This window comes from Rattus norvegicus, chromosome 2 (genome assembly GCF_021556685.1).
Source record: "Rattus norvegicus strain SHRSP/BbbUtx chromosome 2, alternate assembly SHRSP_T2T, whole genome shotgun sequence".
Classification (NCBI taxonomy): domain Eukaryota; kingdom Metazoa; phylum Chordata; class Mammalia; order Rodentia; family Muridae; genus Rattus; species Rattus norvegicus.
The window spans coordinates 132252783-132277319 of record NC_141535.1 but is presented as its reverse complement, the minus strand read 5'-3'; the positions used below and the strand labels follow the sequence as shown (position 1 = coordinate 132277319).

Genomic DNA, 24537 nt, shown 5'->3' with positions numbered 1-24537 from the left:
GTTTATAGGGAGAACATTTCATTTTGTCCAAGCAGATATTTACCATAAACTGGTATGCCAAGATATTGTGTACACAAATGTTTGTCCCATTATAATTGCAGGTCTAGGATATGGATCCTTCATCAAGTGGTTTCAAGATTAGATCACAAAATGAGTTATGAACTGCATTTTGACAACCTATTTCAATGAAAGCTACATAGAAAAATTATATGTATGGGATTGAAGATATCTGTTGCAGGCTTGAATAAAAATCACCTTAACCTTGAATCCCAGGCTCTAATCTCATTTCAAATCACTTAACAAATATTGTTTAGACCTATATCTAGAGTTGACTTGCCCCTAACATTGATATCCTGGAGCTTTTGAATTTTTTTAAAATATTTTTTGAAATGATAAAATACTTTTATAATTGCTCCTTACTCTCCTTTCTTGAAAACCTCCCGCTAACATGTCTTGATTTCTTTTAAATTTTTCCTTTTATATTAATTATTATATTTAGATTTGAAGTGCTGTCCCTTTACTGGTCCCACCTCAAGAATATCCCACCTCATTGCCCTGCCTCGTAGCCACTAAAAGGGTGCTCCCCATCAACCTACCTACTCCCATCTCAACCCTCTGGCAACCCCCTTCCCTGGTGCATCAAGCCTCCGCAGACACAAATACATCCCCTCCTCCTGAGGCCAGAACAGGCAGGCATCTGTATCATATCTAGCAGAGCCTGCAGACTGGCTATGTTTGCTCTTGGGGTTTGGCTAAGGCCTGACAACTCTGAGGGGTCTGGTTAATCCTCTGATGGGGTTGATATCACTTTTTCCTAATTCATTCCTTCCCCTAACTCTTCGATTTGGGACCCAGGGTTCAGTCGGATGGTTGGCTGTAAGTATCTGCATCTGTCTCTGTCAGATGCTGGTAGAACTTCTCAGAGGACAGCGATGTATGCTCCCTGTCGGCAACTATGTCTTGGAATCAGCCACATTGTCATGTTTAGAGTCTATGGATGGTTTGGACCAGAAGTTAAGGCAATCTCTGGATGACTTTTCCTTTAGTCTCTGCTCCAGTTTTGGACCCTGCATTTCCTCATTTCCTTTAGACAGAAACAATTCTGAGTCAAATATTTTGAAATTGGTTACATATATATATATATATATATCAATGTATATATATATGTATACATATGCATATATATGTATATATACATACACACAAACACAAAAACACTTGTAAACACACATGTGCGTGCGCGCGCACACACACACACACACACACACACACACACACACACACACTTAGACATCTTTCTCAGCCCTCATGATTTTGCATTAGATACCCAGCAGACAATATGTTCTACGGTGAACGATACTATATTATATTGTATTGTGTGACTCATTTGTTTGCTTTTAATTTATTTGTTTTAAGTAACATATTTAATTTTTTATTTTTCTGCCAATATTCTGAAGAAAATTCAAAATGAAAAAGAAACTTAGATTTCAGCTTTGAACTTACACTACAGGAAGACAGGTCCAGTGTCTGTCAAAAATAGTCATGTATATTTTCTCATGAGGGAGACATGCTGATGCTGAAATAAACTTGACAATGGTTCTTCAAAATGCTGAACAAGAAAACATAGGATGAAAAGAGTTTCACCATGAGAGTTGAAGAAAATAGAAAATTTCTTAATATGAATAAAGTGAGGGTGGCTATGAAAATGGATGTGACTACAGAAGCAACAGCCTGTACATAGCTCAGGGAGCTTGTTCAACCTATGTATCTAGTATTTCATGATACAGTGTGGAGTTAGACAGCATCATCTTGTGAGATTCCCACTGGAGAACACTAGACCATGGCTTGGAGACATAACTAAGATTAATAACAGTGTAGGGTATATGGTAAGAAGGCTATATAAACACAACAGGATGATTAACCCATTATAACAAGGACATTTTACAATTGAAATTCGTTTTGTAAAAGGTCTGTATAAATTATACTATCCCATGTGATGATCACATCTCCTCCTCAGATATAAATGGAAAAACTCTTAAGAAACCAAAAACTTCTATAATATCGTGGTGGCGCAGGTGCTCTGTGCGCCACCAGGACCAAGTATGCACTAGCCCACGAGTTAATAAGGGAGGAAAACTGTTTGGAAGAGAACTCAGTTCCATTTGTCATGATAACAAACTGCCCTCAGCAATTCTGATATGTATCACATGATTCTTCTCTGGCTCGCCTAAGACAAAATCCTATTTCTTATATACCTGATCCCTTCACTTCTATCAACATGTGGAGTAAAAGAATTGTGTCTCAAATCTTTGGCTTTCCAATAGAAAGATGAGAGAGGGCTATTTAGGTACTGTCTATTGGAAAAGTTGGATTTAATCTCAAGTATTTTGGAAAATGTGATAAAAAGAAATGTCCGATCTTAAAGGGTAAATATTAGGGTAGGATGTGCACAACAAAAGATTGAGGCACAAAATCAGCTTAAGGTCCTCTGTGTTCATGCCATTCCTTAAACTACACTTATGTACATTGGTCTGCTTCTCAAGGAGACAATCGTGCCCTGTGCTACATGAAGCCTGACAGGTGTTTCTCAATCTTCTTCTCAGGACATGCTGTCCCTACTAAAAAGGAAAGGGCCCACAACCAAGGGTGTCTTTACAGTATCTCCGAGTGTAACCCTTTGCCAAACAGTAAAGGACAAATTGGATTCAGACGAAGAGGTGGATATAAACAAGCAATCTGTGCATGTAGTGGCCTGGATCTTTAAGGTAGGGAGAGTACTTCCTTCATCTATGCTCAGGATTCCCCTGAGTATGGGAATAGTTTTCTTCATTTTGCATTCCCTTGAGTGACAGTAGATATGTATGAGAGAAACCTGATAAGCTCCAAGTCTCCTCTGTCAAGGTTAATAACATGGATGATGTTTTGATTGGAATTTGTTTAAGCAGCATTATTGTTGGATTATCAAAAGTAAACTCTGCCTTCCTTCCTAGGAGCCGAAATCTCATAGCAAATGTTACTGTCCTATTCTCAGGTGTACAATATTCCTGACTCTCTTTACACATGTTTGGAGCCCACAGTTCAGACTTGTATATATATGTATAATCTGGAGCTCAGAGTCACAGGATATTTTGTTCTTTGTACCTTGACTAGATGTGGTTTTCAGTAATAGTCTCCATCCATTTCAAAGAGAACTTTTTTGATGGGTAAGGGCTATATTTTCTGTGAATATTGAGTTAAATATTTATAATACAGGTAGGAGTCACACTAGTTTAGTGAAATAGTGGCATGACATTCCCTAAGAACCATGACCACATGTGCATCCATGCTTCCAATACCGGACATGGTTTTGTGCTTTGGAGAAATCAGATAATAGTTCCTATGGTTGCCTTTGTTGTTGTTAAAATAATTGTATGATTCTATCATTTAAAATAGTGTTCAAGCTGAAGTATTGATCCCTTATATGTGATAGTTTACTCAGCCATCCACTAGAGGCATGTTGAGCTACAGAAAGATTTTTCTCTAGTCAAAGTAAATCTGAAAATCTGTCCTTTGATTTCTAGTTTGAATAGATGAAACTTACTGGACCTATATATCAAGGAATGTTCTAACTAGGGGAAATTTTGGGAGCTGTGAAGAAAGTTGGAACTAAACTGAAATTGATCGGTGAATGTATTTTGAATAATTCCCATGATTAATATTTTCACAAAATATGTTTTCCTCTCTTTATAAGGACTTCCTAAAAAACATTGAAGGAAGTCTGATGACTTCAAAGCTCTATGATGAATGGATTGCTGTAACCGAAAAGATCAACGAGGAAGAGAAATTAGCAGCAGTGCAGAGGTAATTGTTGGCCAACTCTGTGAACAACATCATCACAATAGAAGTAATATTTTGCTTACATGCATTAGAGATTATATATCACGAAAAAATTTACTATAAACAATGTCAGACAACAAAAGGTTTCAACTGCTCACAAACATTAGACACTTTCAACAGAAATGTGAGTTAGAGTGGGAATTACAGTAGCCCAGGCTGACAATCTTAACTTCATATTCCAGTAATATTTGTCTTTTATTCTGAATTAGGTAAATACTGTAAGCAACAATATGAGTACAAATTCTTTCATTTTATTTTGAGAGCATCCTGCACGTGCTACGATTACTCTTTCCCTTCCTTAATTTTTACACATTGATTACACTTGTTTTAAAATAATTGTCTCTATGTTCAGTCTTTTAGAAAAACTGCCAACTGCAAATGCTGCACTGCTGGGGCAACTTTTTCAAATTTTATTTGAAGTTAAAAGTAATTCTTCGGTTAATGGAATGTCTTCTTACCAACTATCTTGTGGGATAGCCCCATGTCTCTTATTCATACCCAGCTCCTGCAATATTGGGGGGACAAATGACATTGCCAAAAAGGTAATTAGATAAGCACTTTATGCCTAGCTTTCCTACGCCTTTACAATGAGACCAGAAAACAGGAGTATCTCAAGATATTCTCAAGAATTTGTTGTTGTTGGTGGTGATTATTGTTTTGTTTTATTTTTGTTTCAATTCAAAAATTAACTACAGCTTTGAAAGTTGTTCTTCTGAAGGGAGGAATCATTGATGCATTTTAAATAAAATATATATGGGTATTTGAGATCAATGACTTAAACTTTTGTCATTGTCATTTAGAATATCCTTAGACTAACTCATTGAGAACAAATGTTATGAAATGCTACTAACAATAATAATAATCCTGGGTACTGGGTTGAGCAATCAAGACTTAATTTTGGTATAATCAGTGTAGAATGTGTGAAATTGTACCTGTTTTCAAGGTGGTTTCCACAACACAGCAAAGGAAATGCAATTTGGATTTTTTTTATCAGATATGCTTATTAGGACCCTGATTAGTATGATTAAATATACTATTGGCCTCTGGATGCTGGTTATGATCAGTTTATAGAAATTATAGAGTACATGTTTCTATGTTAGCCATCTTTCAAATACTATAATAAAATACCAAAGTTTATACAGTATAGCAATCAAATGTTCATTTTGACTCTAAGTATTTGACTTTCTGATTCATTATTAATTGAGCAATTGCCCTCGGATCTGTAAGGATCACATTATAAAACAGCCCAACTGAGAAACAACAATATTTCTCACATTGTGTTGAATCAAAGATCAGGAGGAAAAGATGGGGTTCCAAAGTACATGCCATTGGAGATCCATAATTATCCTGTTTCTTCCATGTAGACCTAATTTCATACCTCCCAATATAATGAACCATTAGATCAAGAAGTTACGATTGCATCTGCACTGAGTGATCACTGTATTAAGATTAAGTAATTAAGGATATGTGAAGAAATGACACATTGATATATTGATGTAGTTGTTACCATTGTGCTAAACTGAGACATGTGAATTTGACTGCTCAGATAGGTTTGTCTGTCACTTGCATTTTAGACAGCCCATGGGAACTTTCAGAGAGATGGGCCCACATTCAGAGGTCATCTTCCCTCCTTACCTCTGCCTTTCTATAGGCATCCTTACAATCATGCTCATACATGTATGTATCAAATGTAACCCAAGCCATTTCAGTGGACAGTATGTATCACATACTCATTATCACAATGTAAAAGCTGGAAATCATACACTTATATAGCATTGCACTGTGGTGATGACACTTGAAACTTTGATCATGCAATCCTTTAAATTTCTGACCGAAGCCTGCCTCTATATATTTTAACAGCTAACTTTTCCTCAGAATTTTGAACTGCATATTTTTAGCCTCCAAGACTAATAAGTAAAATGTTGTTTGCATCCATACAAAATGACAGAGATCCTCTGTGTTTGCCATATTTTTTCAAAGATATCTCTGACAACATTTATGATTGAAAATGCTCGAAAACTATTCGGGGAGGACTTGGTTGAGGTTTGGTATGAAACATCTCTATTTCATCCTCCCGGAGAGATGTCCTCACATTCCCAGAATACTGCAACAAACACCAGCACCATGAAGGAAATAGAACGTGGACTCAGCAGCTGCCCCAGTGGCAAGACATGCACTCCTGGCTATGATGCACTGCCGAGAAGTGCAGTTGATTATCCTCCCTATGAGGGCATTATAGGTATGGATAGTTATTCTACAATCGTAACTTAAAGTTGTAATCCTTGAGCACTGAAAATATGAATTATAGCAAACAACAATGAAGAATTTGCTAAACCATGTTAAGGGAAACCTCAGCTGTAAGTTATAGGTATCATCTTATAGTTAGAATTTGCCTCCAAATTTTAGAATCTCTTTCCACTGGTCCTGTGTTGTTACAGGTTAATCCCAGAAATGAGATTAATTAATTAAGGATATGTAAGAAATGACACTTACACAGTGATAATATCGAGTCTTAACATAGATTCTTAAATAAAGGGAATAGCAACTCAATAGCCAATTGGATTTTGTCTATGTAACAGTTCTGGCTGTCATTGAACTTGCTTTGTGTACCTAGCTGACATCAAATTCACAGAGATCTTCTTGGCTCTGCTTCCTGAGATCTGGGAATAAAGGCATGTGCCACCATGCTAGTCTCTTATGAATATCTGAAAGTACAGCATAATATACCCATATGGTTGACATAGACGATATGATCTCAGATTTGAACTCACAGATCAGTGGAGAAAGCCAAGGAGTGTAACAGAAATGCAGTCAGACAAGTTGTCTTGTGAGCTACAGATACTGTTGTTCATATATTGTTGCCCATGTCAGACAGAAAGTCACAGAGGGGGATGAAGAGATTGTTGCTATATGACTGCTTGATTCTATTACGTATATGCATGGCTTTCAGTGCAAACACAAGAACTTATTTTTTATACTGAAGTATGGGTCACATATAAGTATATACAAAGTGCCTTATGAAGGAAGGTCATTATAAATGTTATAATGTTAATTAGTTATTTTATGTGTGTTTGTGTTATTGAATAAGGCATGCAGGCTGTAGAATGAAGAGAGTATGCTAGGGCTCAGTGAGTTCATTTACAACAATGATTTACCTTCTTTCTTAGATTCAGAGAAACACAAAAGCAGTAGTGTATATGCCAGCCCACCAGTACCTTATCTAAATCTACCACATCCAAAAAAGAAATGTTATTTTGGGAAATCTCTTACCAGTATTTTTGAAGACAAAAAGATGTCTGGTCTAATAATCGTGAGTATCATTTTGGGCCTCTACAGCACCTTTGTTCTAAGTAAGTTATTTAATCAAACTGATTAAGGTTTAGATAAACTGTCTTGAAGGTAAGATCATTTTAAAATAGAAATAAGTTCCACTGAAATAGGAATAATGTACTTGAAAGAAATTGAAAAATAAAAGGAAAAAGAAATAGTATTCTCATATTTTACACTGATTGTTTAGAAGATCCAAACCCACCAGCTTTTTGGAGGAAATGGATCTGTGGATGTGCCCTGCTGACGACACAACTGTAAGGTCTTCCAGCTTCTTCTTGACTCCATGTTACTTTGGAGTAAATCCCTTAATATCATTGTTATGAGATTACTCAATCTTTTATAATTAAAAATACTCATAGACTCTAATTTATGTTATCAACACATTAGATATACACATTGTTTTTACAATATATTAACAAATGTAATCCTATTAGACTATATTTAAATGCCACTTAATCTATTTTAAATTAGGAATTTATGCTGAGTGAACAAATTTATCGTGTCAGACACATGAGCATTACTACCCATTTCTTCTGTATTTTACAACAGAAATTTCTGGTAACCATGTATGTAAATATGTAATCAATTTAAAATAGAGGAAATGTGGAGTAAATCTGAGTATAGTCATCATTTTCACAGAGGAAAATTAAGGAAGAAGGATTGAGATATATTTGGGTTCTTAAATATGATGGAATCTTTAGACATATTTAAAACTAAAAAGTCACAGAAAAGGAGAATAAAAGTCTTTGAAGCATAGTGAAAAAAATCTTATTTAAAAATGCAAAACTTATGATTCATAATACTCTCAGGACAGGCAGGAAGTAAAATAGTGATTTGATCTCTGAAAGGGAAATATCCCAATAGTTACTTACAATAGCATGCATGAGAAAGTTATTCATAGAAGGAAACAAAGTAATAGAGGACCAGTCAACCAGTTTGGGGGAAAAACAAAACCATGATGTTTGAAATCGGAAAAAAATGGATTACAGAAAATAATGTATTTGGAAGTTAAAACAGAAAGAAGTTTAATGTCTTCTTCATTCCTCTCAGTTTGACCTCTGCTTCCAAAACTGCTTCTGCTCATATTCACAATAAAAGACAGTTTTGTGCTGCAGACATTTGGATCTCTAATAATACAAGCTTATCCTTATTCTACACAGGATATGCTGTCCATAATTGCCGAAAAAGGGCGAGACTCAGATGACATTTTCAAAATTATACCTGAAAATTCACACTATTCCTTGAGGACTAGGATTGACAATGAACAATACATAAATTGGAATCAAGAAAGCGTGATAATTATAGCATCCGTTTTAACGGTAAGGAAGGTTTTGGCGTCAACAACATTAAGTTTCTCTCCGTAGATGCATATATTCTCTCTGTCCTTGAGACTACATGATGATGAGTGGTCCCTGGAACTACGGACACATGACTTCTTGATAAGAGTCATTGTAGGTAAAAGTATGACAAACGCAAAGATTCAGCACAAAGACAGTGGTGAACAGCTTCTCTTGGAGGTTAACTTCCTTATAGGTCAGAAGGGATTTAGTGTGGCATTGCAAAAGTTCCCACTGATTTCAACTCTGACCATTCCTTTTGAAGCAATAGCTGAACAAGTAATAATAGCGGTAAAAGTGTGTTCTACAAAAAACATGTCTTAAGTAATACCAAAAATATCCTAACATAATAACAGTTAAAAATAACTAGTCAATCACTGATGCACAAAAGGATATAGAATTTAGAAGTTGTCCCATGTCCAGTAGATACATGAAGTTGTTTTCCCTCTCAATCAAAAAATATACCAGCATTTTCACTTTTGCCAGACACTGCTATTCTAATTCCATGTCAAATAGTCAAGAGTTAGCCTAACCTACTTTTAACTTGTCTACCAGTCTTAACTTGCCAGTGAGTTGCAGTGACTATAGAGCCATTAACATTATTTTATTATTGTTTGGGCAATGATCTGAGTTTGCCTCTCTGAAGATAGTGGAGCTATGGCCCAGACAAAAAGGGAAATGATTATGCTCTGGGATTAACTATGCTTAATAACATTAGGCAAAGGTACCTAATGATCCCTCCTTGGCCCTTGGACTTGCCAAGTGTATCTAGTTCTCATTGCCAGAAACCTGGGACCACATCATGGGGAGAAAGTTAGGATCAGTGACTGAAGGTTGCAATGTGTATTCAAAGCAATTTACAGGTACAAGAATACCTGGAATTCTTCCATTTTCATTATTTTCTTAGTACAACACAAACCTCATTGTGCTCTATCATGAACAAAGTAACTTTCCATTCTTCAAACGATCTAAAGTCTCCAACTTAATTCAAATAGTTGAATATTTCCAAATTTTAAGAAAAAGATATGAAACTGGGACCTTCTCACATGGAAAACAAATAAGAAACTTGACCATTAGCAGAGGTGTGTGTGTATTTTACAGCTTTACTCTGTGAGAGCTAAAAGTACAGACTCACCAACTATACAATCAGGATGAGGTAACTTCTGATGCTGCCATTGTTTGATAGTTTCCTATTTCCAAGAAGAGGACTTTGGTTTTGTTTTGTTTTGATTTAATAGCTGCTATCATTTCATTATATTTTATACTAATTTACTCGTTCACTGTCTATCTTGTATTCTGCCCCGCACCACTTCTCCCTTGCAGAGTTTCTATCTTTCTCCAAGCAGGTTGGGGCCCCTGTGTTATCTTCCCTTCCTGGCACATCAACTCTCTTCAGGGTGAGCACAACTTCTCCCTGTGGCCAGTTGGGGAAGGGTTTTCACAGTCATCAGCTTATGGATAGCTTCTGCTCCACATGTTGAGGGATCTACAAGGAGACCAAGCTTTACATTTGCTATAAATTAGCTGTTGGTCATGCTGCAGTTCCTGTAGTGTTTTTGGTGGGTATTTCAGTCTTTGATAGCCCCCACGGTTCACAGTCATTTGATTCCCTATCTCTTAGTTTGGAGTTCCTATCTCCTTCATTGCTTGGAATTCTTCCTACATTTCTTTCACACAAGTCCATGATTGATCCATAAGATTCATAGATTGGCAGTGGCTCTTTACATCCTATTTCAGTGAAGCATCTTGATGGACCTTTTCAGAGGGCAGTTAAGATAGGCCCCTGACTCGTTGTTCCACAAAGGAGTTGACTTTCTTCAAGGCAGACAACTTTGGGCTTTGAAGTAGAGTTTACATCTATGATTGTAAGTAGTGGTATGATGAGAACCAGGAGAGCCAAATTGAACATAGAGTATGCTTATTTCATTGCTACAGCAACTAGGAGGCAGAATTTTTATTCTAGTGTTCGGTAAGAAAACACAAGATCTTTCATATAGGTTCCATGTTTGAGCCAAGTTTCTGGCCAGATGACAGTTTGCGAAAATTTTATGGAAGTCCAGTCACAACCACTGTTTCTAAGCCATCCTAATACTGTAACACTAATATATTTCCTCATGGTTTGGTGGTTCTTAGCCGCCACACCATTTTGATGCTCTTTTTATAATTAAAATTTTTCTAATGATATGAAGTATATTGAAAAATGGATATAATATCTAATATGGAGTATATATAATATGTGAACCCCCAAAAGGATTATGACACACAAGTTAAGAATCACTGGACCTAACTTTTAGTCTTAAACAAAAATGTTTATCAAGTACTTTCAACAATATACATTGACCATTAACTTTTTTGGTTTTATTTTCATTAAAAAAGGACTTTATTAGAAGCATTGATGGAAGCTTGCTGACATCTGATTTATATGAAAAATGGCTTAGTGTCCTAGATGAAGAAACTGTGATTGAAAAGCTTATTGCCATCCAAAGGTAATGATAGAGTAAGCATGTGGGGAACTGCACCAATGTAGAAGCAGTGCTTTTGTAAGGTACATAGGCTTGTGAATACAGGATTATTAGCTGGAATGATCTCCCAGGCCAAGAGGATACCTTAGCTCAGATTTGTATTGCCACTTTATCAACATGTTCCTTTCACAAACTAGAGGGTTGAACCATGTCTGTTATCCCTCCCAGAGTCCTCCTTATTTATAACTGTCATGGTTTAGAAGTCAGCCTATGTAACACATTGTGTGCAGGTCAACTTAGACTATTGGTTTAGTTCCTGTATAGACAAATTAATAGAACTATGTGTCCATAATGCCTGTCAGTTATTTGTATCTTAGTATTATTACCACGATTTTGTGAATATTTCACATGTTAAATATATATCATTGATAAGAACATGAAGCTATTATTGAATTCTTCTTTCTCAACTATAACTACCTAGGGAAGTCTAGGTCAGGTATAGCTTTGACTTCTTTGAATCATTTTCTTGTCTGTTTCTCCATAGAATGATATGGTTTGTAACAGGAGCTTTGAGCTCCACTTGCTAACCAGTTACACTGCATCTCTGCCTTGTCTGTTGCAGAAGCTTTCATAACTGCATTGTGTAGTGTCACTAGTGTTATTTCTTCTCCTTATTTTCTAGAGTCTCACAGGAGTGTTACAGGGATTCATAATACATTAGATATTAAGTGTGTCTCCATGGTGGCTGGAAAGATGGTTTGGCATTTAGTGACACTGGATGTTTTCATACACAGAATACACATGATTTGCAAAAATCTTCATTCACTCTATCTTTTTTTCTCATTTTTTTTCTTTTTTTATCTTTTTTATTTTATTAACTTGACTATTTCTTATTCACATTTCGAGTGTTATTCCCTTTCCTGGTTTCCGGACCAACATCCCCCTGCCCCTCCAATTATTTATGGGTGTTCCCCTTCCCATCCTCCCCCCATTACTGCCCTCCCCCAACAATCATGTTCACTGGGGTTCAGTCTTAGCAGGACCATGGGCTTCCCCTTCCACTGGTGATCTTACTAGGATATCCATTGCTACCTATGAGGTCAGAGTCCAGGGTCAGTCCATGTCTAATGTTTGTGTAGTGGCATAGTCCCTGGAAGCTCTGGTTGCTTGGCATTGTTGTTCATATGAGGTCTTGAGTCCCTTCAAGCTCTTCCACTCCTTTCTCTGATTCCTTCAACGGGGGTCTCATTCTCAGTTCAGTGGTTTGCTGCTGGCATTCGCCTTTGTATTTGCTGTATTCTGGCTATGTCTCTCAGGAGAGATCTACATCCAGTACCTGTCGGCCTGCATTTCTACCACTGATCCTAACACCTCCTCTTTTTTTTCTGTAGGTAGTAGTCATACATCTAGTACACAGATATCCAAACTTAGTTTTAAAATATTTTCCAATGATTTCATACAGAAAAATGATTTCAGAAAATATTTAAATCTAATACTGTAGCTATATATTCTTTTTTCTTTTGAATTCTGATTATACTATGAGTTGGTCTACAAAATATCTAACTTCTTTTGTCTATAGTTAGTTTTGTAACTAACATGACATTTTAGATGATCTAACATAAAATTCTTTTTTCTATGTTTAGCCTATTACTAAAGATTCCAACAGAAAACCTTATACTAGTAAACCATCTCATTTCTGTATTAGCAATAATAAAAGATTCATCCATGAATAATTTAGACAGTGACAAATTAGCTCTCCGCATAGCTCCTTATCTGCTAAGGGATGAGACTACAAGGAACTCACCGTTTTTGCAGGATATCTCAAGAAAGGTAAGAGGATCTGATTTTTGCCTTTGGAAACAAAATACTCATTGTGAAGCAAGATTTAGGAACACTTTGAAAGGTCATTTCTGTAAAAGGAAAACCTAGGACTGCATCTTCTAGACTGGAGTGGAATATGTATTGATCTATATCAGGAAGATTTGGGAAGGGAGATGTAGTTCAAAGTTAGTGGATAATTTCATTCTTTCTTTGTTCTTTCTTTCCTTTGAGATATTGATTGTTGACAATACTAGGTTTCTCGTATAATGGTAGTCAAAGAAGACTATAGAGAAGTTTAAAAAAATCTGATTGCCTAGGTTTTGATTGCTTTTTTCCAGTGTAGCACTATTTCTGGAATATATAATTGTGTTTAATATTAGTGAGACTATTATATTATTAAATATTCATATTAAGTGAATTGATGGTCATATGAAAGCACATTTTATATAAATATATTTATACATTTAAGTGTACATATATATTTGTGTACATATATATGTATATATATACATATATATATATATATATATGAAGCATTGATGTATATGTTGTATATGTTTCAATATCCTATTTTAGGACCATTTTTGTGTTTCTCAGGTTTAATGTAGTTAGTAATTTTATTGTAAACTCATATAAAGTAATATTTTTCACTACTTTTTTACTCTATATTTTGATTGCATTCCCTTCCTCCAAGTCCCATCTTCACAACACTTTCCTTCCTTCATTCTTTTTTTCTCTCAGTAGGATACAACTTTTATGGACACCAACTCATTCTCATACTTCAATTCAGAATGGGAATAAGTGCATCTCCTCCCTCTAAAGCCAAGCATGGCAGCCCAGCTATAAGAAGAAAATCCATGCTAAAAAACAGAGTCAGAGCCAGTGCCCACACCAACAGTTAGGCAACCTACGTGAGGTCTAGCTGTACATCTGCTACATATGTGTAGGGACCTAGATCCTGCAACTGGAGTTTATGAAGGGGTGATTCTGCAGATTCAATCCTGAAGGATCACAATTATTAAAGGAAACAACAAGATACCAGGATATAAAAGGAGAGGCATGTCTGGGAAGTTCCAGTATTGGGGATATAGAAAAACCCAAGGGCTTGAACCAGACCAGTGACTTATTTCAATGTACATTTCAAGTAAAGCTGTTTGAACAAAAGCTTATGGGCCAATACCTCCCATACTACATTTTTAAAAATGCTTTTTATTTTTAGTTTGATATTTATTTTTAACTTAAATGTTATTTAATTTTTAATTTTGGAAATTACATATGGAGTACAGAGTATGGAGGACTTTAGCAAAGGATATAATGAAGGACTGAAAAATGAAATGAGAGTTACTTGAAAGCACATTGAGAAATTGTCAGCGAATCAATAAAGGATATATACTTTGAATAGGGTAAAAGACCATATAGGTAAAAAAATGAAAGAAAGCAAGGTATATTTTAACTAGTAGTTTCCAGGGATTAGGTCAACAGGAAGGAAGACATAGTGATGTTCCATAAGACGGAGGAGGATATTCTTTTTTTTTTTTTTTTCCCCCACGGGCTTATAATTTTTTATTAACTTGAGTATTTCTTATATACATTTCGAGTGTTATTCCCTTTCCCGGTTTCCGGGCAAACATCCCCCTCCCCCCTCCCCTTCCTTATGGGTGTTCCCCTCCCAACCCTCCCCCCATTGCCGCCCTCCCCCCATAGACTAGTTCACTGTGGGTTCAGTCTTAGCAGGACCCAGGGCTTCCCCTTCCACTGGTGCTCTTACTAGGATATTCATTGCTACCTATGGGGTCAGAGTCCAGGGTCAGTCCATGTATAGTCTTTAGGTAGTGGCTTAGTCCCTGGAAGCTCTGTTTGCTTGGCATTGTTGTACTTTTGGGGTCTCGAGCCCCTTCAAGCTCTTCCAGTTCTTTCTCTGATTCCTTCAATAGGGGACCTATTCTCAGTTCAGTGGTTTGCTGCTGGCATTCGCCTCTATATTTGCTGTATTCTGGCTGTGTCTCTCAGGAGCGATCTACATCCGGCTCCTGTCGGTCTGCACTTCTTTGCTTCATCCATCTTGTCTAATTGGGTGGCTGTATATGTATGGGCCACATGTGGGGCAGGCTCTGAATGGGTGTTCCTTCAGTCTCTGTTTTAATCTTTGCCTCTCTCTTCCCTGCCAAGGGTATTCTTTTTCCTCATTTAAAGAAGGAGTGAAGCATTCACATTTTGATCATCCGTCTTGAGTTTCGTTTGTTCTAGGGATCTAGGGTAATTCAAGCATTTGGGCTAATAGCCACTTATCAATGAGTGCATACCATGTATGTCTTTCTGTGATTGGGTTAGCTCACTCAGGATGATATTTTCCAGTTCCAACCATTTGCCTACGAATTTCATAAACTCGTTGTTTTTGATAGCTGAGTAATATTCCATTGTGTAGATGTACCACATTTTCTGTATCCATTCCTCTGTTGAAGGGCATCTGGGTTCTTTCCAGCTTCTGGCTATTATAAATAAGGCTGCGATGAACATAGTGGAGCACGTGTCTCTTTTATATGTTGAGGCATCTTTTGGGTATATGCCCAAGAGAGGTATAGCTGGATCATCAGGCAGTTCAATGTCCAATTTTCTGAGGAACCTCCAGACTGATTTCCAGAATGGTTTTACCAGTCTGCAATCCCACCAACAATGGAGGAGTGTTCCTCTTTCTCCACATCCTCGCCAGCATCTGCTGTCACCTGAGTTTTTGATCTTAGCCAATCGCACTGGTGTGAGGTGAAATCTCAGGGTTGTTTTGATTTGCATTTCCCTTATGACTAAAGATGTTGAACATTTCTTTAGGTGTTTCTCAGCCATTCGGCATTCCTCAGCTGTGAATTCTTTGTTTAGCTCTGAACCCCATTTTTTAATAGGGTTATTTGTTTCCCTGCGGTCTAACTTCTTGAGTTCTTTGTATATTTTGGAAATAAGGCCTCTATCTGTTGTAGGATTGGTAAAGATCTTTTCCCAATCTGTTGGTTGCCGTTTTGTCCTAACCACAGTGTCCTTTGCCTTACAGAAGCTTTGCAGTTTTATGAGATCCCATTTGTCGATTCTTGATCTTAGAGCATAAGCCATTGGTGTTTTGTTCAGGAAATTTTTTCCAGTGCCCATGTGTTCCAGATGCTTCCCTAGTTTTTCTTCTATTAGTTTGAGTGTGTCTGGTTTGATGTGGAGGTCCTTGATCCACTTGGACTTAAGCTTTGTACAGGGTGATAAGGATGGATCGATCTGCATTCTTCTACATGTTGCCCTCCAGTTGAACCAGCACCATTTGCTGAAAATGCTATCTTTTTTCCATTGGATGGTTTTGGCTCCTTTGTCAAAAATCAAGTGACCATAGGTGTGTGGGTTCATTTCTGGGTCTTCAATTCTATTCCATTGGTCTATCTGTCTGTCTCTGTACCAATACCATGCAGTTTTTATCACTATTGCTCTGTAATACTGCTTGAGTTCAGGGATAGTGATTCCCCCTGAAGTCCTTTTATTGTTGAGGATAGCTTTAGCTATCCTGGGTTTTTTGTTATTCCAGATGAATTTGCTAATTGTTCTGTCTAACTCTTTGAAGAATTGGATTGGTATTTTGATGGGGATTGCATTGAATCTGTAGATTGCTTTTGGTAAAATGGCCATTTTTACCATATTAATCCTGCCAATCCATGAGCATGGGAGATCTTTCCATCTTCTGAGGTCTTCTTCAATTTCTTTCCTCAGTGTCTTGAAGTTCTTATTGTACAGATCTTTTACTTGCTTGGTTAAAGTCACACCGAGGTACTTTATATTATTTGGGTCTATTATGAAGGGTGTCGTTTCCCTAATTTCTTTCTCGGCTTGTTTCTCTTTTGTATAGAGGAAGGCAACTGATTTATTTGAGTTAATTTTATACCCAGCCACTTTGCTGAAGTTGTTTATCAGCTTTAGTAGTTCTCTGGTGGAACTTTTGGGATCACTTAAATATACTATCATGTCATCTGCAAATAGTGATATTTTGACCTCTTCTTTTCCGATCTGTATCCCTTTGATCTCCTTTTGTTGTCTGATTGCTCTGGCTAGAACTTCAAGAACTATATTGAATAAGTAGGGAGAGAGTGGGCAGCCTTGTCTAGTCCCTGATTTTAGTGGGATTGCTTCAAGTTTCTCTCCATTTAGTTTAATGTTAGCAACTGGTTTGCTGTATATGGCTTTTACTATGTTTAGGTATGGGCCTTGAATTCCTATTCTTTCCAGGGCTTTTATCATGAAGGGGTGTTGAATTTTGTCAAATGCTTTCTCAGCATCTAATGAAATGATCATGTGGTTCTGTTCTTTCAGTTTGTTTATATAATGGATCACGTTGATGGTTTTCCGTATATTAAACCATCCCTGCATGCCTGGGATGAAGCCTACTTGATCATGGTGGATGATTGTTTTGATGTGCTCTTGAATTCGGTTTGCCAGAATTTTATTGAGTATTTTTGCGTCGATATTCATAAGGGAAATTGGTCTGAAGTTCTCTTTCTTTGTTGTGTCTTTGTGTGGTTTAGGTATAAGAGTAATTGTGGCTTCATAGAAGGAATTCGGTAGGGCTCCATCTGTTTCAATTTTGTGGAATAGTTTGGATAATATTGGTATGAGGTCTTCTATGAAGGTTTGATAGAATTCTGCACTAAACCCGTCTGGACCTGGGCTCTTTTTGGTTGGGAGACCTTTAATGACTGCTTCTATTTCCTTAGGAGTTATGGGGTTGTTTAACTGGTTTATCTGTTCCTGATTTAACTTCGATACCTGGTATCTGTCTAGGAAATTGTCCATTTCCTGAAGATTTTCAAATTTTGTTGAATATAGGTTTTTATAGTAAGATCTGATGATTTTTTGAATTTCCTCCGAATCTGTAGTTATGTCTCCCTTTTCATTTCTGATTTTGTTAATTTGGACACACTCTCTGTGTCCTCTCGTTAGTCTGGCTAAGGGTTTATCTATCTTGTTGATTTTCTCAAAGAACCAACTTTTGGTTCTGTTGATTCTTTCTATGGTCCTTTTTGTTTCTACTTGGTTGATTTCAGCTCTGAGTTTGATTATTTCCTGCCTTCTACTCCTCCTGGGTGTATTTGCTTCTTTTTGTTCTAGAGCTTTTAGGTGTGCTGTCAAGCTGCTGACATATGCTCTTTCCTGTTTCTTTCTGCAGGCACTCAGCGCTATGAGTTTTCCTCTTAGCACAGCTTTCATTGTGTCCCATAAGTTTGAGTATGTTGTATCTTCATTTTCATTAAATTCTAAAAAGTTTTTAATTTCTTTCTTTATTTCTTCCTTGACCAGGTTATCATTGAGTAGAGCATTGTTCAATTTCCACGTATATGTGGGCATTCTTCCCTTATTGTTATTGAAGACCAGTTTTAGGCCGTGGTGGTCCGATAGCACGCATGGGATTATTTCTATCTTTCTGTACCTGTTGAGGCCCGTTTTTTGACCAATTATATGGTCAATTTTGGAGAAAGTACCATGAGGAGCTGAGAAGAAGGTATATCCTTTTGCTTTAGGATAGAATGTTCTATAAATATCCGTTAAGTCCATTTGGCTCATGACTTCTCTTAGTCTGTCTACATCACTGTATAATTTCTGTTTCCATGATCTGTCCATTGATGAGAGTGGGGTGTTGAAATCTCCCACTATTATTGTGTGAGGTGCAATGTGTGTTTTGAGCTTTAGTAAGGTTTCTTTTACGTATGTAGGTGCCCTTTAATTTGGGGCATAGATATTTAGGATTGAGAGTTCATCTTGGTTGATTTTTCCTTTGATGAATATGAAGTGTCCTTAAGGGACAGCTTGAATAGGCTTCTCATCCAGGGCTCTACTTGGCTTGTACTAAAATCATACATTTTTAAGTTACTTTCTATTACCAAGCTACTGGAAACCTAAAATGCAAGCCTGTATCAAATTGCATGTTAGCTCCAAGTGAAGCAATAAATACATTTTTCACTCTTAATAGCTTTCAATGATTCTTCCTTTATTGGTAATTCTTTTCGAATATATTCCTTTGCATGGTCTAGTATGAAAACAATGAAGTAAAACTATTCAGTCCAATCTGCATATAAAATAAGGCAACTGTTCCTAAGAATCATTTCTTTCCTATCCTGTGCAGGACAGCTCAAACATAAACTTAGGTGCCTGTTGGGAAGAAACATGTGATGAGTAGAATTGACTTAACCTAAGCCATCATCTCAGAAGAAAAATAACTCATCAGTGTTACTCAATTTAAGAAGTGTCATAATTTTCTATTATTGCTGTGATGAAACACTGATGAAAACAAATTATGCAAGACAGGTTACACTCTGGGATAGACTTGCAGTTACCAGTTAACTACTGGGAAATGTCAGGGCCCAAAATGAAGCAGGGTAGGAACCTGGAGGCAAGAACTGAAGTAGAAGCTGAGAAGGAGTTCTGCCTACTGCCTTGTACATCACGTCTTTATTTTTCTGGCTAATAGCTCAAGGGTGGCACCATCCTGGATATCTGGGCCCCATGAAATCCAAGGTTAATGAGGACAATATAATTTAAACTTCCTTACACAATAAGTCAATCAGATGGACGCATTTTCTCAATTCAGATTCTCTCTTCTCCTCAACTTCTTCTCTCAGTCTCCCTTGTATTGCCTTGATAAAATACCAGGAGCTAAAACACCAATTAAAAGTGCACATGGAGGAACCCATGACTCCAGCTGGATATGTAGCAGAAGATTGTCTTGTTGGGCATCCCTGGGAGGGGAGCCCCTTAGTCCTGTGGAGTCTTGAAGACCCATGGTACGGAAAAGCTTGGGTGTTGAGGCAGGAGTGGGTGGGTGAGTGAGGGAGCACAGTCATGGAGGCAGGGGAAGGAGATACAGAGTTTGAGGAGAGGAAAATAGGAAGGACTCTAATATATGAAATGTAATGAATTAAATAAACAATAAAAAATACAACAACATGACCAAAGAAACTTATTGAAGTAAGTGTTTATTTGGGACTTAGAAATACAGAGGGAGTATAGTCCTCTACTGGCATTACAGAGGAGCATGGCTGCAGAAAGGAAGGACAACAAAATGGGAAGTAAGTCCTGATAGCTCTCTTCTTCAGAAGCAAATGTGTAGCAGGAAAAGTACTTTGGAAATAGGCGCCTGTAATTTGTGATTTGTGAAAGTGGCATACTTTCACCAGGAGGGACAAGGACTTAGACCAACAGAAATTTTGTCACAAAGAGGATATTGCCATGCCTGGAAGTAGAATAACACCCCATACAAAACATCACAAAACCACCCCCCCAAAAGTCAAAAAACATCAGTCATTAATTTGATTCATTCACAGTTTTTGTCAGCATATCATTTCTGAAAGTTCTTCTATTCCTTGCAGTCTATATGATATTTTAACAATTTTGATAAATTTAAAGACCTTAAAGTTGTCATTTCAGACACTATACTTCATGGGTTCCTATCTCTTTGTGGCAACTGTTATTATTCTCATATTTATGGATTTTAATTTAAATTTCTATTTTGTAACCTATGTGAAATGAATCTCTTGTTTTTGCCTTGTCGTATTACAGACATCTCTTATAAAAATCATGATTGACAACTATCTGTTAATATTTGGAAGTAATAAAACATATTTTAAACAAATTGACAAAAGAGTGGATGGACTAAAAGCCTCTACAGATTCTATAAAGTCTGCTGACAAATCACCTATTATAAAAGAAGCCATAGGTGGACACAATGAGAAATCCTGGAATGATGGAAAATTAAATATTTCATATGCTGCTCTGAAAAAGGAAGATTCTACAGGTATGAAAAACTTTATTTAGTAATAAAATGTATGGTAGGATGATATCATTCCATGTTTTCATAAATTTGTAAATATCAGAGTAGCATTGAGAAATAAAAATATTAGAATATGGGTAAAGCTTTTAAACAGGACTTTAATTAAATTATACTTTAATATGTGCTTCTATAGACATACAAATATGTACATATACATAAATGTTCATATATATATAAACATATATTTATATACATCTCGATACAAAAAGGAATGTTTGACAAACTATTTAGAGGATCCAACGATATTTTCTGCTTATTTCCCCCTTTTTCTTCCCATGGTCCTTCAGTAACAGAGGAGTTTTTGCATATGAAATTTTATTTTTAATACGATCATTTAGAAATAATGATTAGACTTAAAAGTCCATTTAACATTCTGCAACATTAAACCCTGCACCAATGTCAAGATACTTTGTTATCCTAGTAAAAAAAACTACTAATATTTGTTTAATTTCCTATGAGAGACAACCTTGCCAAGTGCTTAGCATTAGTATAAATATTAAATTGGATAGGATCTGCTACAAGACCTATGTGAAGAATGATAAAGAGGTTAAAACTCTCCTGATTAACAGGTATTAACTATTATATTGAAATACATTGTTAACTCAGCCAATTCTTTGCACAATGTTAAGAAAATATACAAAGACCCAAATTCCATGGGGAAGAGAGCTGAACACCCAGAAGTGCAGACATCCCGAGACCTCAGGACAGACTGCCACTTCTGCAGACCTCTGCCCACATCCCTGGTCCAAGAGGAAACTGCACAGTGCCTCTGGACACAGGAATATAGGAACAATTCGTTGCCAGTACCTGCGGTTTTCTTCTGTGTCCACGACTGTTCTGAATTAACCAAACATTCTAATCGGGGAGGGGGAGTAGATGGGGTGCTCATGGACAGGAAACCGGGAAAGGTAATACCATTTGAATTGTAAGTAAAGAAATATATCTAATAAAATAAATAAATACATTAATTAAAAAAGAAAATATACTGAAATATTATTCTAATCTGAGTTGAGGTGAATCTATCATCTAAGAATGTTTGTCTAACTATGAAATTATATGTTTCATTTAGCATGACGAAACAGAATAACTGCCCCACATAAGTGGTAGAGCATGACTTAAGAATATCTAAAGTCGGGCTGGAGAGATGGCTCAGCCGTTAAAGGCTAGGCTCACAACCAAAAATATAAGAATATCTAAAGTCATTCGATTTTAATATTCCCTTCTTACTCCCACTTTATCATAGCTGAGGAAATTATTACAAGTTATTACTTCAGTTTTATATTTCACAGTATTAGTTACAGTTTTCAATCATTATACGTATTTTATGCTGTATATACACATTGTTTGCTACTATAAAAAATGTTATTAAAATGGGTCCTGCTTCCACTCCAATGTGCCTTGCTCATGGTTCTCCATAGTCTTTGGAAATTGGCATTTTTCAGTCTCTACCTCTACAGCCAAGTTACAGTACTAGTTTTCCCACCTCAGTTCCTAAATTATAGCCAGAAGCTAATGACATTGAATAGTCCCTCAGAGTTTTGCCTCGATTCCCATACAATACAAAGTTCTCAATAAAATTCCATTAACAATCAAAATTAATCATCACACATGACGAAATTAGAGGTAGATCATGGTTTTTAGATTATACAAAATGACTTGAAATGATAGTCCAGTGTCTAAAGCTATTAAGATGCTGGCTTGTGACATGAATTTGGGTCATCAAAAGTTACTTTAAGGAACAAACAGAACTAGGTATTGATGTATAAGCATCTCTAGACCAAAGCTTCTATCTGAAAGCAGATTGCAATTGGAGACAGTAATGAACAGAAGATTTTTGGACAGATATTCCTTACATATTGTTCAGTGATGATAAAAACAGACCTTGTGGCAGAGAGAGAGAGAGAGAGAGAGAGAGAGAGAGAGAGAGAGAGAGAGAGAGAGAGAGAGCAATACTGGAGGCTCTCTTCAAATGTAAATAAGCTTAAAGCTCTAAATATAGTACGAGTGATGTGATCTTCAAGTGTTTTAAACACACACACACACACACACACACACATACACACACAGACACACAAACCCCCAAAGCTGCATGTATTACATGCACTCAGAAATGCACAGAAATATACAGCGTACTTGTTTTATCTTTCTTCATATCATAAGACCTTAACATGTAATAGTCTTTGTTCATGGTTTGTCTATCTCAAAAGTGTCCCTAATGCAAATTTGACATATGAAAATATTAGAGAAAACCTTAGATTAAAGTAAATGGTAATTTCCACAATTACTGTTTCTTGTTCCCTCTGAACTACTGTAGGTATAAATCCAAAAGTTTTTATTATTATTTTAAAATTTTATTTCAACTTGAATTATAGTACTGTAGTCTGACTTTTCTTATTTCATTTCATCACATTCACTACACTCTCAAACTCATGTCAATATCTTTTTACGTGTGTATTTATATATTTTATCTGTGAAAGTATGAATACTACTTGAATCCATTTTCTTGTTTCTTAATATGGCTTCCAAGAAGTAGAGTGTGTATTAGACAATCTATATCCAGATCATTGCTGTTAAATTTAATATTCTGTCAGTCATCATTAGCTGCCTATATGAAATTTGACCTATGAAATGTGACATATGAAATTTGACCATAGCTTTAATATCTGCATTGTTATTGCTATCATTGTGGTTTTGCCATTATTTTTGTTAGAGGCAACATCAAAACAGACTTTCCAGTATGCTGGCTCTTACAGTCTTTGTAACGCCTCTCCCACAATGTTCCCTGAGCCATATAGAATTTAGTGATAAAGTACATATATTCACTGATGCTACCTTTTCTACAGTGCACTTATCTCTTCACTGTATCCAGGTTTGTTTTCTAGAATGTTACTATTTTATGTACAAAGAGGCTTCTCTGATGAAGAACAGAGGCTCCACTTATTTGTGGATATAAGACTAATATTTAGAATGCCGTAAGGAACTTGGCTGATATAGTAAATTAATGTAATAAATTTTAAGGTTTATGGCTAGTCTAGCTCCATAAATCTGGTAAGATTTCTAGCACCACCCATGATTTCAATCCTGCTGAGATAAATTCTTCCAATTGTTAAAATATTTGATATGACTTTCCACAAAATATGGATGCTTTAGGTAGCACTTGGATTCCTGTCAAGGTGGGAGCTTGAGAGCCTGTTGCCAAAATTCTTTGAGATGTCTCAGCAGTCAACTGATTGTAGCTGGATATGTCTTAGAAGATTTTAGATTTAAGTCAAGTTTCAAAGGTAAATAAAATAGTAGGCAGGTTGAGATGTTAGGGAAGTAATGATACTTGTACCTATCTATAACCTCAATAAAGTATGACAATAACCAATATAGAAAGATATTGGTATAGGTGGAATACTTGAAACTAACAGGTCAGTTGTAAACAACTGTTCTTTGATTAGACTTAAATGTATTTTCATTACCACATAATTGAACATAGTTCTGTGTATTTCATTTGTTTTCTCAGACAAAAACTTATTATTTATACATCTTCATAGTATTACATTTTATGCCTTGTTATTTCTCTTTAGAATTTTCTGTACAGGTCCTTTGACTTATCCAAGTCACACAATTTCACTCTTCTCTGACAAGATAAATTCATATTCCTAGTATAATATAAAATAAATGAAATATAAATATACAATACCTTCATTTTTGGCTACGTATTTTTCTTCTTTCTACATCTGAAATTAGCCATTATTGACTATAGTGTGAAATGTTAAAAGTTGAAATTTCAAGTAAAAAGAAAAAGCTTTCTATACCACGTTAAGAACATTTAATAGTGACTGCCTTAATTATGCAATGTTGATAATCATTCTATCAC

The 24537-nt window shown here is 36.2% G+C and overlaps 1 protein-coding gene and 1 long non-coding RNA gene across 5 annotated transcripts in view; one reads left to right on the top strand and one right to left on the bottom strand.

Annotated features, from left to right (window-relative positions):
* Positions 1-24537, bottom strand: part of LOC102555656 (uncharacterized) — a 348348-nt gene that overhangs the window by 212304 nt on the left and 111507 nt on the right. Inside the window, 1 exon segment of the long non-coding RNA NR_190574.1 lies at positions 1504-1609. This is a non-coding gene — a long non-coding RNA (uncharacterized LOC102555656).
* The window catches only part of Tgap1l11 (GTPase activating protein testicular GAP1 like 11), a 61211-nt gene that overhangs the window by 13048 nt on the left and 23626 nt on the right, over positions 1-24537 (top strand). For 2 of the 4 annotated variants that reach the window (XM_087619331.1, XM_087619321.1), the window contains exons 7-15: positions 2604-2765; positions 3731-3840; positions 4229-4418; positions 5857-6115; positions 7044-7186; positions 8367-8525; positions 10920-11029; positions 12649-12835; positions 20402-20636. In XM_087619331.1, the coding sequence (XP_087475457.1) occupies positions 2607-2765; positions 3731-3840; positions 4229-4418; positions 5857-6115; positions 7044-7186; positions 8367-8525; positions 10920-11029; positions 12649-12835; positions 20402-20636 (1552 nt within the window). In that variant the 5' untranslated portion in view covers positions 2604-2606. 4 annotated transcript variants of the gene reach the window in all.